At 38.6% G+C, this 15,097-nt stretch overlaps 1 protein-coding gene across 5 annotated transcripts in view; it reads left to right on the top strand.

The window, feature by feature from the left end:
• Positions 1 to 14,054, top strand: part of RNGTT (RNA guanylyltransferase and 5'-phosphatase) — a 425,603-nt gene extending 411,549 nt beyond the window's left edge. For all 5 annotated transcript variants that reach the window (XM_053591687.1, XM_053591688.1, XM_053591692.1 and 2 more), the window contains 2 exons: positions 9,877 to 10,000; positions 11,450 to 14,054. In XM_053591687.1, the coding sequence (XP_053447662.1) occupies positions 9,877 to 10,000; positions 11,450 to 11,613 (288 nt within the window). In that variant the 3' untranslated portion in view covers positions 11,614 to 14,054. The remainder of the gene's footprint in view (positions 1 to 9,876; positions 10,001 to 11,449) is intronic.
• Positions 14,055 to 15,097: the final 1,043 nt, after the last annotated feature.

The raw sequence follows: 15,097 nt of genomic DNA, 5'->3' as shown, positions 1-15,097 counted from the left end.
GTTAGGTAAAGTCCCTCTTGCAATCATGTCTTGCCCCCAGAAGGTGTGGCACGCACCAAGGCCCCAACCCCCTCCCTTCTTAACTCTCTCTGCTTTTCCTCCCCCCCACCCCAACCTTAATTGTCATTAATTGTCCTCATATCAAAATTGAGTACATAGGATTCATGCTTCTCCATTCTTGTGATGCTTTACTAAGAATAATGTCTTCCACTTCCATCCAGGTTAATAGGAAGGATGTAAAGAAAATTATGGATGTAAAGGATGTAAAGAAAATAATGTCCTCTGCTATTTCCTTTCTGAGGATTTCATAATTTTCTTTACATCCTTCGTATTAACCTCCATTTTTTTTTTAATAGCTGAATAGTATTCCATCGTGTACATATACCACAGCTTGTTAATCCATTCCTGGGTGGTGGGCATTTAGGCTGTTTCGACATTTTGGTGATTGTAAATTGAACTGCAATAAACAGTCTAGTACAAGTGTCCTTATGATAAAAGGAATTTTTTCCTTCTGGGTAGATGCCCAGTAATGGGCAGGATCAAATGGGAGGTCTAGCTTGAGTGCTTTGAGGTTTCTCCATACTTCCTTCCAGAAAGGTTGTACTAGTTTGCAGTCCCACCAGCAGTGTAAAAGTGTTCCCTTCTCTCCACATCCACACCAGCATCTGCAGTTTTGAGATTTTGTGATGTGGGCCATTCTCACTGGGGTTAGATGATATCTCATGGTGGTTTTGATTTGCATTTCTCTAATAGATAGGGATGATGAACATTTTTTCATATGTTTGTTAGCCATTCATCTGTCTTCTTTAGAGAAAGTTCTATTCATGTCTCTCGCCCATTGATATATGGGATTGTTGGCTTTTTTCATGTGGATTAATTTGAGTTCTCTATAGATCCTAGTTATCAAGCTTTTGTCTGATTCAAAATATGCAAATATCCTTTCCCATTGTGTAGGTTGTCTCTTTGCTTTGATTGTTGTCTCCTTGGCTGTACAGAAGCTTTTCAGTTTAATGAATTGCCATTTGTTTATTTTTGTTGTTGTTGCAATTGCCATGGCAGTCGTCTTCATGAACTCTTTCCCTGACCAGTATCTTCCAGTGTTTTTCCTATGCTTTCTTTGAGGATTTTTATTGTTTCGTGCCTTAAATTTAAGTCCTTTATCCATCTTGAATCAATTTTTGTGAGTGGGGAAAGGTGTGGGTCCAGATTCAGTCTTTTACATGGGGATATCCAGTTCTCCCAACACCATTTATTGAATAGGGAGTCTTTCCCCCAAGGTATGTTCTTGTTTGGTTTATCGAAGATTAGGTGGTTGTAAGATGTTAGTTTAATTTCTTGGTTTTCTATTCGATTCCAAGTGTCTATGTCTCTATTTTTGTGCCAGTACCATGCTGTCTTGACCACTATGGCTTTGTAGTACAGACTAAAATCTGGTATGCTGATGCCCCCAGCTTTATTTTTACTACTAAGAACTGCCTTAGCTATACAGGGTTTTTTCAGGTTCCATACAAAGTGCAGAATCATTTTTTCCAAATGTTGAAAGTACGATGTTGGTATTTTGATACGAATGGCATTGAATAGGTAGATTGCTTTGGGAAGTATAGACATTTTAACAATATTGATTCTTCCCATCCATGAGCATGGTATGTTCTTCCATTTGTTAATGTCCTTTGCTATTTCCTTTCTGAGGATTTCATAATTTTCTTTATACAGGTCCTTCACCTCCTTCGTTAGGTATATTCTTAGGCATTTCATTTTCTTTGCAACTATGGTAAAGGGAGTGGTGTCCTTAATTAGCTTCTCATCTTGACTGTTATTGGCGTATACAAAGGCTACTGACATGTGGACATTGATTTTATATCCTGAAACATTACTGTATATTTTGATGACTTCTAGGAGTCTTGGGGTAGAGTCTTTGGGATTCTCTAATTATAAGATCATGTCATCAGCAAAGAGGGAATTTTGACCTCCTCTGCTCCCGTTTGGATTCCCTTTATTTCCTTGTCTTGCCTAATTGTATTGGCTAGAACTTCCAGCACAATGTTGAATAGTAAAGGTGACAGAGGACAACCTTGTCTGCTTCCAGTTTTAAGAGAAAAAGCTTTCAGTTTTACTCTATTCAGTAAAATATTAGCTGTGGGTTTGTCATAGATAGCTTCAATCAGTTTAAGAAATGTGCCACCTATGCCTATACTCTTCAGTGTTCTAATTAGAAAAGGATGCTGGATTTTATCAAATGCTTTTTCTGCATCTATTGAGAGGATCATATGATCTTTATTTTTGCCTCTGTTAATATGGTTGGTAACATTTATGGACTTGCATATGTTAAACCAGCCTTGCATCCCTGGGATGAAACCTACTTGATCATGATGAATGACTTTTTTGATGATAAGTTGTAATCTATTGGCTAGGATTTTGTTGAGAATTTTTGCATCTATATTCATGAGTGAGATTTTCCTGAAATTCTCCTTTTTGGTTGGAGAATTTTGGTCTTTTCCTGATTTTGGTATCAGGGTGATGTTTGCTTCATAGAATGTGTTGGGGAAGATTCCTTCTTCCTCAATTTTTTGGAATTATTTCTGCAGTACAGGAATGAGCTCTTCCTTGAAGGTTTGATAGAATTCTGATGTGAAGCCATCTGGACCAGGGCATTTTTTGGTTGGAAGATTTTTTATTGTTTCTTTAATCTCAGTGCTTGAAATTGGTCTGTTCAGAAGCTTTATGTCTTCCTGGCTAAGTCTAGGGAGAGAGTGTGATTCCAAATATTGATCCATTTCCTTCACATTGTCAAATATCTGGGCATAGAGTTTCTGGTAGTATTCAGAGATGATCTCTTGTATCTCTGTGGGGTCAGTTGTTGTTTCCCCTTTATCATTTCTGATTGAGGTTACTAGAGATTTTACTTTTCTATTTCTAGATAGTCTGGCTAATGGTTTATCTATTTTATTAATTTTTTCAAAAAAACCAACTCCTTGTTTCATTAATTTTCTGAATGATTCTTTTGTTTTCAATGTCATTGATCTCTGATTTGATTTTGGATATTTCTTTTCTTCTACTGAGTTTAGGCTTAGATTGTTCTTCTTTTTCCAAGGCCATAAGATGGCTTGTGAGTTTGTTGATGTGCTCTCTTTCTGTTTTTCGAATGTAAGCATCTAGAGCAGTGGATTTTCCTCTCAAAACTGCTTTTGCAGTATCCCACAGGTTTTGGTAGCTTGTGTCTTCATTGTTGTTATGCTCAAGGAAGTTAATGATTTCCTGTTTTATTTCTTCCTGCACCCATCTGTTATTCAACAGAGGATTGTTTAATTTCCATGCCTTTGTGTGGGTTGAGCATTTTTGTTAGAGTTGAGTTCCACCTTTACTGCCTTATGGTCTGAGAAGGTACAACGTAAAATTTCAATTCTTTTTATTCTGTTGATAATTGTTTTGTGTCCCAGGATATGATCAATTTTAGAGAATGTTCCATGGGGTGATGAGAAGAATGTATATTCTTTATCTTTGGGATGGAGTGTTCTATATGCATCTATCAAGCACAGTTGTTCTAGGGTCTCATTTAAATCTCTTATATCTTTGTTTAATTTGTGTTTAGAGGATCTGTCCAGCTCTGTAAGAGGACTGTTAAAATCCCCTGTTATTACGGTATTATCGGATATCATATTGCTCAGACTGAGTAAGGTCTGTTTCAAGAATTTGGGAGCATTTAAATTGGGTGCATAAATATTTAGAATTGAAAGGTCTTCTTGTATTTTTCCCTTGACCAATATAAAGTGACCATCTTTGTCTTTTTTGACTTTAGTTGCTTTAAATCCAGATGTATCTGAAAATAACGTTGCAGTCCCTCTTTTCTGAATTCTGTTTACCTGAAAAATTGTCTTCCAACAATTAACTCAGAGTTTTAATTTGTCTTCTGAAGCTAGGTATGTTTCCACAGACAGCAAGTGGATGGCTTGTGTTTGTTTAATCCAGTCAGCCATTCTGTGCCTCTTCAGTGGGGCATTCAAGCCATTATCATTTATTGAGATAATTGGTAAGTGTGGTAGTGTTCTATTCATCTTATTTTGTGAAGAGTCCATTGCTTTGTTTTGTCTTTTTTTTTTTTTTTTTCTAGAGACAGAGTCTCACTTTATGGCTTTCGGTAGAGTGCTGTGGCCTCACACAGCTCACAGCAACCTCCAAGTCCTGGGCTTAAGCGATTCTCCTGCCTTAGCCTCCCGAGCAGCTGGGACTACAGGCGCCAGCCACAACGCCCTGCTATTGCTTTGTTTTATCTTTTGCATCAGTGTGGAGGTTAGGTTCTGTCCTTTAATTTCTGAGATTTTACTTTGCTGCTAATCCATTGTGATGGTCAGTGTCTAGAACAGGTTGAAGTATTTCCTGTAGAGCTGGTCTTGTTGTGCCGAATTTCCTCAATGTTTGTATATCCATAAATGATTTGATTTCTCCATCAATTTTAAAGCTTTGCTTAGCAGGGTACAAAATTCTGGGCTGGAAATTGTTGTGTTTAAGTAGATTAAAGGTAGATGACCATTGTCTTCTTGCTTGGAAAGTTTCATTAGAGAAGTCTGCAGTCACTCTGATGGATTTGCCCCTGTAGGTCAACTGGCCCTTACTTCTGGCCGCTTGCAGAATCTTTTCTTTTGTCTTGACTTTGGACAGGTTCATCACAATGTGTCTTGGAGATGCTCGGTTAGAGTTGAGGCGACCTGGGGTCCGATATCCCTCTGAAAGCAGTGTGTCAGAATCTTTTGTGATCTTTGGGAAATTTTCTTTTATAATATTCTCTAGTATGGCTTCCATTCCTCTGGGGCATTCTTCTTCCACTTCTGGGATTCCTATAACTCGTATGTTGGAATGCTTTATAAGGTCCCATAATTCTGACAGTGAACGTTCTGCTTTCTCTCTCTTCTTTTCTGCCTCTTTTACTATCTGAGTTATCTCAAGAACTTTGTCTTCTACCTCTGAATTTCTTTCTTCTGCATGGTCTAACCTATTGCGGATACTTTCCATTGCATCTTTAAGTTCCCTAATTGACTGTTTCAGTTCCTTCAGCTCTGCTATATCCTTTTTATATTCTTCATATCATTCATCTCTTATTTGATTCTGTTTTTGGATTTCCTTTTGTTTATTTTCCACTTTATTAGCAGTTTCCTTCATTGTTTCCATCATTTCCTTCATTGTTTTCATCATGTGTATTCTAAATTCCCTTTCTGTCATTCCTAACATTTCTTTATTGGTGGAATCCTCTGCAGTAGCTACCTCATGGTCCCTTAGAGGAGTTGCTCTAGGCTGGTTCTTCATGTTGCCAGGAGTTTTCTGCTGATTCTTTCTCATGAGTGATTTCTTTTATCTGTTTACTTGCCCTAATTTTCCTTTCACTTCCTCTTGCTCTTTAAGTTCCCGTGCCAGTTTTGCACTGTTTTTGTCCTCCTCTTGGGGTCCAGAAGTCTCTCGCTGACTCCCTATATCCCCAAAGGGATGATTATAGGCAGATCTCACCAACCAGAGATGCCCGGAGTCTTATCTCTCCAGGCTCACGGTGCCCAGATGCAAGGAAGCTGTTACTCAGCCGCCATCTTGCTCTCCCAAAAATGACCCATTTCAATACAGCAGCACATCCTTCTGGTATGGATCTCTGCTCTCTTCCTCAAAATTTTATTCTTTTTTATTTCAAGCTCTCATTAGCTCAGACTAAGATAGTGTTGATTATAGAATGTCCATTGGGGTCCTTTTTAGCAAATAATAATATGTAATTGACTGACAACGATTATTGTGTTAATAACCAATTAGAATTTGGATATCAGTGTTAAATTTCTCTCCCATATGCTAGTCATTCTTTTGATACAGCTATTGGTATAAATTGCCATTGGTTTGTGCACATGTGGAAGTTACTATTTTTATTAACTTAATATATTTTACCGTCTAACCAAATGGGTACCTCCAGTGTGTCTTTCTTGGGAACATAACTGGTATGATCAATGAAGATCAATGTTCTTTACCATGGCACTATATTAAAGTTGGTAGTGGCAGATGCATGGATTTTGTAGAAAGCTGTGTTTCCCGGATTTTTAATGCATGGCCAACCAGACATACAGATCATCAATAATACTACTTAATTGCTGTCGTCAAATTGAGCAAAACATAATTTATAGCAGTTCTGAAACTGAGATGCAAGAATGATAAACTGTCTGACCAAAGCAGCCTGCACACTGCCTGGCAAGCCGTCCCTGTGAAATGCACGTGATGTGCTTTCCTGAACAGCTGTTCTCAGAATGCACCTTTCTACATCAACATGGGATCTTTAGTAAATTCACACATAAGAATTTAAAAAAAAAAAGCAATGTTTTTTGCTAAAGGAAATCAAAAAAGATAGAAGTAAATGGAAAGACATTCCATGCTGGTGGATTGGAAGACTTAGTATTGTTAAAATAGCTGTACTACCAGAATCTTTTTATAGATTCATGCAATCCCTGTCAAAAACACCATACTACATTTTTTTTTATCAGAATAGAAAAATTATCCTAAAACTTAATACGAAGTTTCAAGTGACCTCAAATAGCCAAAACAATCTTGAGAAAGAATAAAAGTAGAGACCTTACAGTACCTGTTTTCAAAACATACTTCAAATCAATAATAATTAAGAAAGTGTACTTAATTCCTGGCATAATGATAGCTACATAGACCAATGGCATAGAATAGAGAGCTCAGAAACAAATCCTTGCATATCTGGCCAAATGATGTTCCACAAGGTGCCCAGACCAGGCAGTGGGAAGGGCAGTCTCTTCAATAAACAGTGTGGGAAAAACACGGTCCACATGCAAAAGAAATGAAGCTGGGTCTTTACCTTACACCATCAGACTAACTCAAAAATAGATTAAAGACCTGTATGCAAGTCCTAAACTAACTGTGAAACACCTGGAAGAAAATATCAGGGAAATCTTAGGACATTGGATTTTGCTATCATTTCCCGGATGGGATACCAGAATCACAGGCAACAGAATAAAAAATAGATTGCATCAAACTTAAAAACTTCTTCATACCAAAGCAACTGAGCAACAGTGAAGAGGCAACCTGAGAAGGGCTTCATAGCTAGAATACTGAGGAGCTTCTACTTCAAAACAGAACCAAACCAGATAACCCAGTTTAAAAATGAGCAGAAGGCTTCACCAGATATTTCTCTGAAGCAGGCACACAGCCAATAAGTGCATGAAAACACACTCAGCCCTACTAATCATCAGGGAAATGCAAATCAAATGCTATCCATCCTGAGATAACCTGACACCTACCAGGATGGCCACTGTTTAAAAAAAAAAAAAAAAAAAAAACAGAAAATAACAAGTGTTGGTGAGGAAGGGGATAAGTTGGGAATCTTTTGCATTAGTGATAAGAATGTACAATGGTGTGGCCATTGTGGAAAATTAGGGATTCCTCAAAAAATTAAAAATATCATCTAGTGATATCACTTCTGGGTATGTACCCAGAAGAATTTATAGGATCTTAGAGATATTTGCATGCCCATGTTCATTGCAACATTATCCAAAGGATGGAAGCAACCCAAATGTCCATCAAAAGATGAATGACTAAAGAAAATGTGGTGTGGGTGGCGCCTGTGGCTCAAAGAGTAGGGCGCCAGTCCCATATGCCGGAGGTGGGGGGTTCAAACCTAGCCCTGGCCAAAAACAAAAAAAAAAAGAAAACAAAAAAGAAAATGTGGTGTATATATATACATGCATAGGAACATTATTCAGCCTAAAAAAGAAGGAATTCCCATCACACGCTACAGTGAATGAAGGACATATTGCTAGTGAAATAATGCAGACACAAAAGGACAGATATGATTCTACTCATATGAAGTATCTAAAGTGGTGAAAATCATACAAGCAAGGTAATAAGGTACCAAGGTTTGGGAAGAGAGGAGACTACAGGGTTAGTGGGCAGAGAATTTCAGTGTTGCAAGAAGAGAAAGTTCCAGGGCCTGTTGCACAACAATGTGAATCTACTTAAAGTGAACAGCACACTTAAAATGGTTAAGATGGTAAATTTAGTGTTGCTTTTTACCGCAGTTTTTATAAAGTAATATATTATTGCCTCATTTTTTTTTTTTTTTGTAGAGACAGAGTTTCACTGTACCGCCCTTGGGTAGAGTGCCATGGCGTCACACGGCTCACAGCAACCTCTAACTCTTGGGCTTACACGATTCTCTTGCCTCAGCCTCCCGAGCAGCTGGGACTACAGGCGCCCGTCACAACGCCTAGCTATTTTTTTTTTGTTGTTGTTGCAGTTTGGCAGGGGCTGGGTTTGAACCCACACCCTCGGCATATGGGGCCGGCGCCCTACTCACTGAGCCACAGGCACCGCCCTATTGCCTCATTTTATATTCAGTTAAAAATTTTACTGATTGCCATGTGTCAGTCACTTTTATTTATTGTTCTTCCAGTGACCCAATAAAATAGTAACTTCTTTCCCCATTTTAGAAATTAGAAAATGGAGACTACAGTTAAGAAACTTATTTCTGTTAGACCTTACATATGGTGTAACACAAACACGGTTACTTAACTGAATGAGTTATCCAATACTTGGGTGGAGATAATGTATCAAAAGTAAGAGGATGGGTGCTACTGTACTCCAGCCTGGGTGACAGAGTAAGACTCTCGTCTCCATAAAAAAAAAAAAAAAAAAGTAAAAGGAGTCATGTCCCTAGGAAGCAAGGCAGGGGAGTTGTGACTAGAATAATGAATATTTGAGAATAAATTCAACAAGTTTGTTAAGTGGAGTATCACCGCTTTGGCCATGTGTAGTTTCAGAACCACTGAATGAATTAGACCTGCCAGATTTGTTTAAAAGGCAGATAGTCCAGTCAAATGTTATACTCATTCTGGGGGAAAAAAATACAATTTGAAAGTTTTTATGAAGACATTTGCTGCCTAATCTGTGAATTGAAAGCATCTTTTAAAAATTTTCTTCATATTCCTAAGTGGCGGTGAATATGTAGGTAGAAAAATGAGAGCATTTCAAATAATGCTAATGAAGTTAAATGATTGCAATCTACCATCTTGTGAGAAAAAGTTGTTGGCTTTGAAAATTGAGGGCAGAATTAAAATATTATCATGACTGGCATTTTATTTGAAAACTGCAAAGATAAGCTTGGGTCCTATTTATGAAAGCCATTCTCACAGCACAGGTTCCATAGTTACCATGGGTACTTGTTAGCTCTGACGGACTATCCATATTCAATCATCTGAGGTGAAGAAGCCAAAAACCCACCAACTAAAGTCAAAAGTGGCTTCATCTCTAAGTTGGCACTAGCTTGGAGATGAAAGGGTGAATAGCCTGAAGATTAGATTTTGGTGAACTATCACTGCTTGAAAAGCAAAATGTTTAGGACGCACATCACCAGAATTTGATCCTAGTGTTTACTTTTTGTGTGTAACTTTTCTTTAACTAGTAAATGTAGTTTCTTAGGTTTGACATAGGAATTTAGATGGAGAGACATTTCTGAACATCGATAAGAGCTGGGCAATATGTTCAGTGTTTGAAAGCCATGGACAGACACTATTGAAGGCCCTGGTCCCCATGGTAACATATTTCCATTTGGCCCAGTAGTGGCTGTTTTCTGCTTAGTTTCTTTTAATTCCTGTATATTGACAGTGGTTTTCACAACTATTTATAAAATTTCAGGTAAATGAGCATGTATACAAGGGAGGGCCCAGCCTATCTTTAGGCTTGAGCAGATACTTCCGATGGGGACAGAGATCTCTGCACAGAGGGTTACGGAGGTATTTTTGGCATTTCCTAATGTGTCTGTCACATTGAAGAAGCAAAAAAGCAGAAAGCTTTTTCAAATGATTTGAATATTTTCTTCAATTCTTTTTGAAACAGGTGACAAAAGAACTAAAACAGTATGACAACAAAATTATAGAGTGCAAATTTGAGAACAATAGCTGGGTCTTCATGAGACAGAGAACAGACAAAAGTTTCCCTAATGCCTACAACACTGCCATGGGTGAGTGTGACAACCTACCAGTGCTTCTATGTTAAAAAAAGAAAAAAGAAGTTAAGGTGTTAGAACCAAACTGTGTTTTGCTGTTTTGCTTGATGGGTCATAGAGTCATCGGAACCTCATCCTTTTTTGATGGGAAGATGTGTCGGGGCTCCCGTCAGCTTGTGGGCTCTCCTCTTCTAAAGAGCCTTCTCGTCCCGTCTGGCCGGGAGAAGCACAGCGGACAGGACACTGGGTTGTACAAGTTGGATTTATTGAACAACAACAAAAGACATGATAATTTCACATCTGTTTAAAACCATAAAAACCATTGTTTGACAGATGGTAAAAGACAAAATTAGCAGGGGGAAATGTAATTTTCCTCTCCTAAAATAGCTTTTCAAACAATGGAGAACAAAGTAAATGAAAAGCATTTAAAAGAAACAAACTCTGCTGCGCTATACTTCACGGTATGCTTTGTGTACAATGCGAGTGCCTTGGGAATTCAGAAGAGTGAGTTTCTTTGATGAGGAACAACACACAGCAAGGGAAGTCTGTCAGGTGTGTGCTGATGGTCGCAGCTGCTGCCCTGGACCACATGTTCAGTAGAGTTGAAAAAAGATAAAAACTAAGATAAAAGTTAATAGAACTGTGTACTTTTTAAAGTACTCATTCAGTGATGATGATGACTGTACTGTAAGTTTACAAGAAAATAAGTAGTTTAAAAGTTACTCTTGTCCATTAGGACTTTTGTTGGAACTATTAGTGTTCAGACAGGCTGAATTAATTTCAAAAGTAGGAATGACTAAGCCAGTGTCAGAGTGGACATCTGCCTGAGGGAGACGGAGGAAGCACAGCGCACAGCTTCTGTAGAAGTTTCAGTGGAACATGGACTGTGGTGCCAGGACTATGCTAGATTAAAATCCCAGAAGGACCGTTTTGGAAGGATAGGAAACCAAAGTGAAGACATGCTTATAACCCCAAATACTTAGGCTAATGGATTTATTTGTAGAAGTGCAGGTCCTTTATAAAGCAGACTTTCCTGATCTGCATTTTATATGGGTATGTGCACATAGACCTAAGTGTGTGCATGTTCTTCTGCTAACGCAGCCGGACTTGGAAATCTGAGTTACCCGGTAGACTGAGTATCTGACAGGATTTCTATACGACATAGCACAGATTAACCAAAAGTGTATTTATCTTCACTTGAGTTGTAATGTTTTTAGATGAAGTCTTCTCCTGCAGTGCTTTTCTACATAAAGTTTTGGTTTAAAATTACCACAATAAAGGGTAGCTACTGGGAAAGCACTTCCTTTGGGTGTGAAGGAGGGAGGAGATTAGGATGATGGAAGCTTGTCACTCACTCACATTGGTAAAGTGGACGTGTTTAGCATGTTGGGATGAAAACCTGCCCGTAAGCCTGTGGTGCATCAGCTGCCCTCACCTGAGACCGATGTCCCGCTCTGTCCACAGCTGTGTGCAATAGCATCTCGAACCCTGTCACCAAGGAGATGCTGTTCGAGTTCATCGACAGATGTGCCGCGGCTTTGCAAGGCCAGAAGCGAAAGCATCATCTGGACCCTGACGCGGAACTGATGCCGCCACCGCCTCCCAAGAGACCGCGCCCCTCATCCTGAGACCTGCCCCTCACAGAGAGACCAAGGAGGGAAAGTGCTGTTCCCAATTTTTGTAGCCAGAGAAAATTCCAAAGTGAGTGTGGCTTGATATTGATACACATTTGAATTTTTTTAAAAAGAGAAAGGTAGTGTAGCCAGCCTGTAAATACTGATGCATTGGTCTCCTCCAGGCTGCAGCACATTGTGGACTTAAACGTTTTATTTGTATCTGATAAATTCAGCCTTACCTTGGGGATCTGAAGACTGAAATATCCAAAGGTTTAAACAAGAACAAAATCAATGAAAAAGAGGCCTTGTTCATATATGGATAACTTTCACATTTACAAAGTTAGCGATCTGGAACTGTGAGCACTTAAAACACTGTATTTTTTAGAAGTTGTTTCAACTATGGCAAATTTTTCTTTTAAAAAGTTAGTCCATGGCATTAAACATTCTTGCTATCGTTTATCATGGATTCCATACATTTCTGAGATTCCCATATTTAAAATAAATGACAAATTTGTTAATGATTGTACTACATTAAACTACTTGGTCAGGTTTATATCATTTTAAGGAGTTTTTTTTTGAAGTGAATGTTAAAGTAAAAAAGTAAAGCTAAATTTTTGTAAATTGCATTGTTTCTAAAGGATGTATTTTGAGTATTTTCATCTGTCTCTGTTGTTTAACCTTGATATCAGATATTCAGTGTGCCCATTCTGGCAGTGGTTTTGAGTTATTTCATGGAACTTGAATATACACCACCAGGTCTTTGGTGTGTTGTTTTCCTGGGAGACTTTTCTTTATTTTAAATGCCAGAGCCACTTCTGCTTTACCTCAGTGGTACCAGCACATTGTAAATTACATTAAAACACACAACTCACTGTGATCCATGGGAGTGGTAGCGAATACAAATGATGTTGTGTTAGTTCCCTGGGACAAAACAGCAAAAGAAAAGCCCGCTGACTCCTTTGAATAGCAGATGATGTCAGCGGAGTCAGGCATAGTCAGGAGATAGTCATCCTGCTGCTGACCATGTGCCAAAGCAGGGCGTGGACACTTGAAGGAAGTGAATATCAAGAAAACTAAGACATTTATTTTCAAAGCCAGAATTCTATCTCTGTTCTATTCTGGAGAAATTGTTTCTGTTGCACATTTGAATTTTAAAATGTTCATTGACAGATAATGGGTTTGAAGGGCAGCTAGAAACTATGATTGGTTTGTGAAGAAGCTCTGAGAATTATCAACTGATGAGAGGCTAATGTATTTAGAGGTACAGGTTTTAAGCATATGTATTTAAAACAAATTTTCCTGATCTAAATTTTATAGAGGTATATGCATATATATGTAAGTGTATGCAAAAGTGTATGTTCCTCTACTGACACAGGCAGACTTAAAATCCGAAAGAGTTACCTGGTAGACAGTATCTGACAGGATTTCTATATGACATAGCACAGATTAACCAAAAGTGTATTTATCTTCACTTGAGTTGTAATGTTTTTAGACAAAGTCTTCTCCTGCAGTGCTTTTCTATATAAAACAGTAGTTGTGCCTGGCTTTTCCCTTTGTTGTTCCCAAGCTATGTAATGTATAATAACTTAATTCAAAATGCTATTTTAATGTTTTTTCCTTGGGTACTTATGTGTGTTTGGGGGATTTGAGTGTGTTTGAGTACTTATGTGTTTTAAAGGGATTAAAACACCCAACTGCCGCAATGACTATTGAAAGAGGAGACATGCTCAAGGTTCCACAGAGACCTCTGGAAACAAAATAGATCTTAAAAAAAAAAAAAAAGGCGCCTATGCAACTCCAGATAGTCTGAGCCTGCCTGCCCAGGACGAGTGCCTTAGCTTGGCACGTCACTTTCTGCCAGCCTGGGTAACAGCAGAGCCTTTTGCAGATAGAAAAACAAACGTCACCAGTGATTTTTAATGGTGTTAAAGTGTTTATGGTAATTGTAACCTTTTAAATGTGTTATGTGAAAAGAGCATCTCATTTTTAATACACCCAGATATTTTCTCCCTGTCACTATGCATTTTAGCTGGTTTTAATTTTCTTAGTTTATCCTTTCCTTTCGATTATAGTGGCTTATAGTCAATTGGCCTTCTAAGTAGATCCCACTAGCCCTGAACGCACTGCCCTCTGCCATGCTGTCATAAGTCACATGACCGGGCGGGGGGAGCAATGCAGAGGCAGGACTTGTGACATCATGAAGAAAACATTTTTCTCTTTTCAGCTCACTCCACAATAGCTATTTTCTGAGGCCGAAGTTGTTTAGACAAGAATAAGAAAACTTTGCTTTCTTCATTATCACATGTAAAAGCTTTTGTTTTTAGTTAGGAAAAGGTGTAGATGACTCTGCTGCCTGGAGAGGTGCATCTGCTTTCCGTGAACTGCTCAGAGAATGTCAGGACATTCCTTGACTTATGTGTCCCTGGTTATTGTAATAAAACTACCAATTTAAAGTAACAGAAGTGTACCTACTTTGTTTACTGGTGATACTTTGTGTCCCTTCCATTGCTGGCATCAGAGACTGTCTGTCAGCCATGCCCAGTATAATCAGTTAGTTTTTTTGCACTCTGGAGATGAGCTTAAAGACTCGGAAATACTCTGTTTTTCTTCCTGAGAAACAGAGCAATTTGATATTGGGGAGGGGTAGTTTGAGCTTTTTATTTTTGAAGGGTAGAGAAATAGGGGAAAGCACATTTTTTAAATATTTCTGGTCATCTGTCTCATCTTAGCCATCTCCTAAATAAACAGATATTCTAATTATTTTTAATGCATTTAATTTTGGAGAATACTCACCAGTAAATACTCTGAAATGATGAAGTAATGAACTGCCAATTTTTTTGTTGACTCTGCATTTTCGTAGCATGGAATTAGCCATCTTTAAGCCAATACTTTGTCAATTTCTCACATTCACAGAGCAATTCTGTGTCGCCTTTATCAGATACTCACCAGGTGCCTAAGACTGTCCTCAACACAACTGTGCAATCCTGATAGGTACAGTTACTAACTTCACTTTCTAGATGAGGAACATGAGAGTAAGTTGTGAGCAGAGACCCAAACATAGGACTTTCTATTTCAACGCCTAATTTTTTACACAGTTCTCTTCTGAAGCTTCAGTACCTTCCCTGGTGGAGAACTGCCTGAATGCCTGGGGTCCCAGACTATGTAAATCATTTATCAGATGGTAATAGATGTCAAGCACCTTTCTCCAGCATAAGGAGGTAAAATCGAGAGCATGAGAGTAAATACATTTTTAGAACCTATGTAACTAGTTATTCAACAATGTTTTTTTTTTTTTTAATTTTTTTTGTAGAGACAGAGTCTCACTTTATGGCCCTCGGTAGAGTGCCGTGGCCTCACACAGCTCACAGCAACCTCCAACTCCTGGGCCTAAGCGATTCTCCTGCCTCAGCCTCCTGAGTAGCTGGGACTACAGGCGCCCACCACAACGCCCGGCTATTTTTTGGTTGCAGTTTGGCCGGGGCTGGGCTTGAACCCA

This window comes from Nycticebus coucang, chromosome 5 (assembly GCF_027406575.1).
Source record: "Nycticebus coucang isolate mNycCou1 chromosome 5, mNycCou1.pri, whole genome shotgun sequence".
Lineage (NCBI taxonomy): Eukaryota > Metazoa > Chordata > Mammalia > Primates > Lorisidae > Nycticebus > Nycticebus coucang.
The sequence above is the reverse complement of the archived record's forward strand: the minus strand, read 5'-3'. Positions and strand labels throughout refer to the sequence as shown.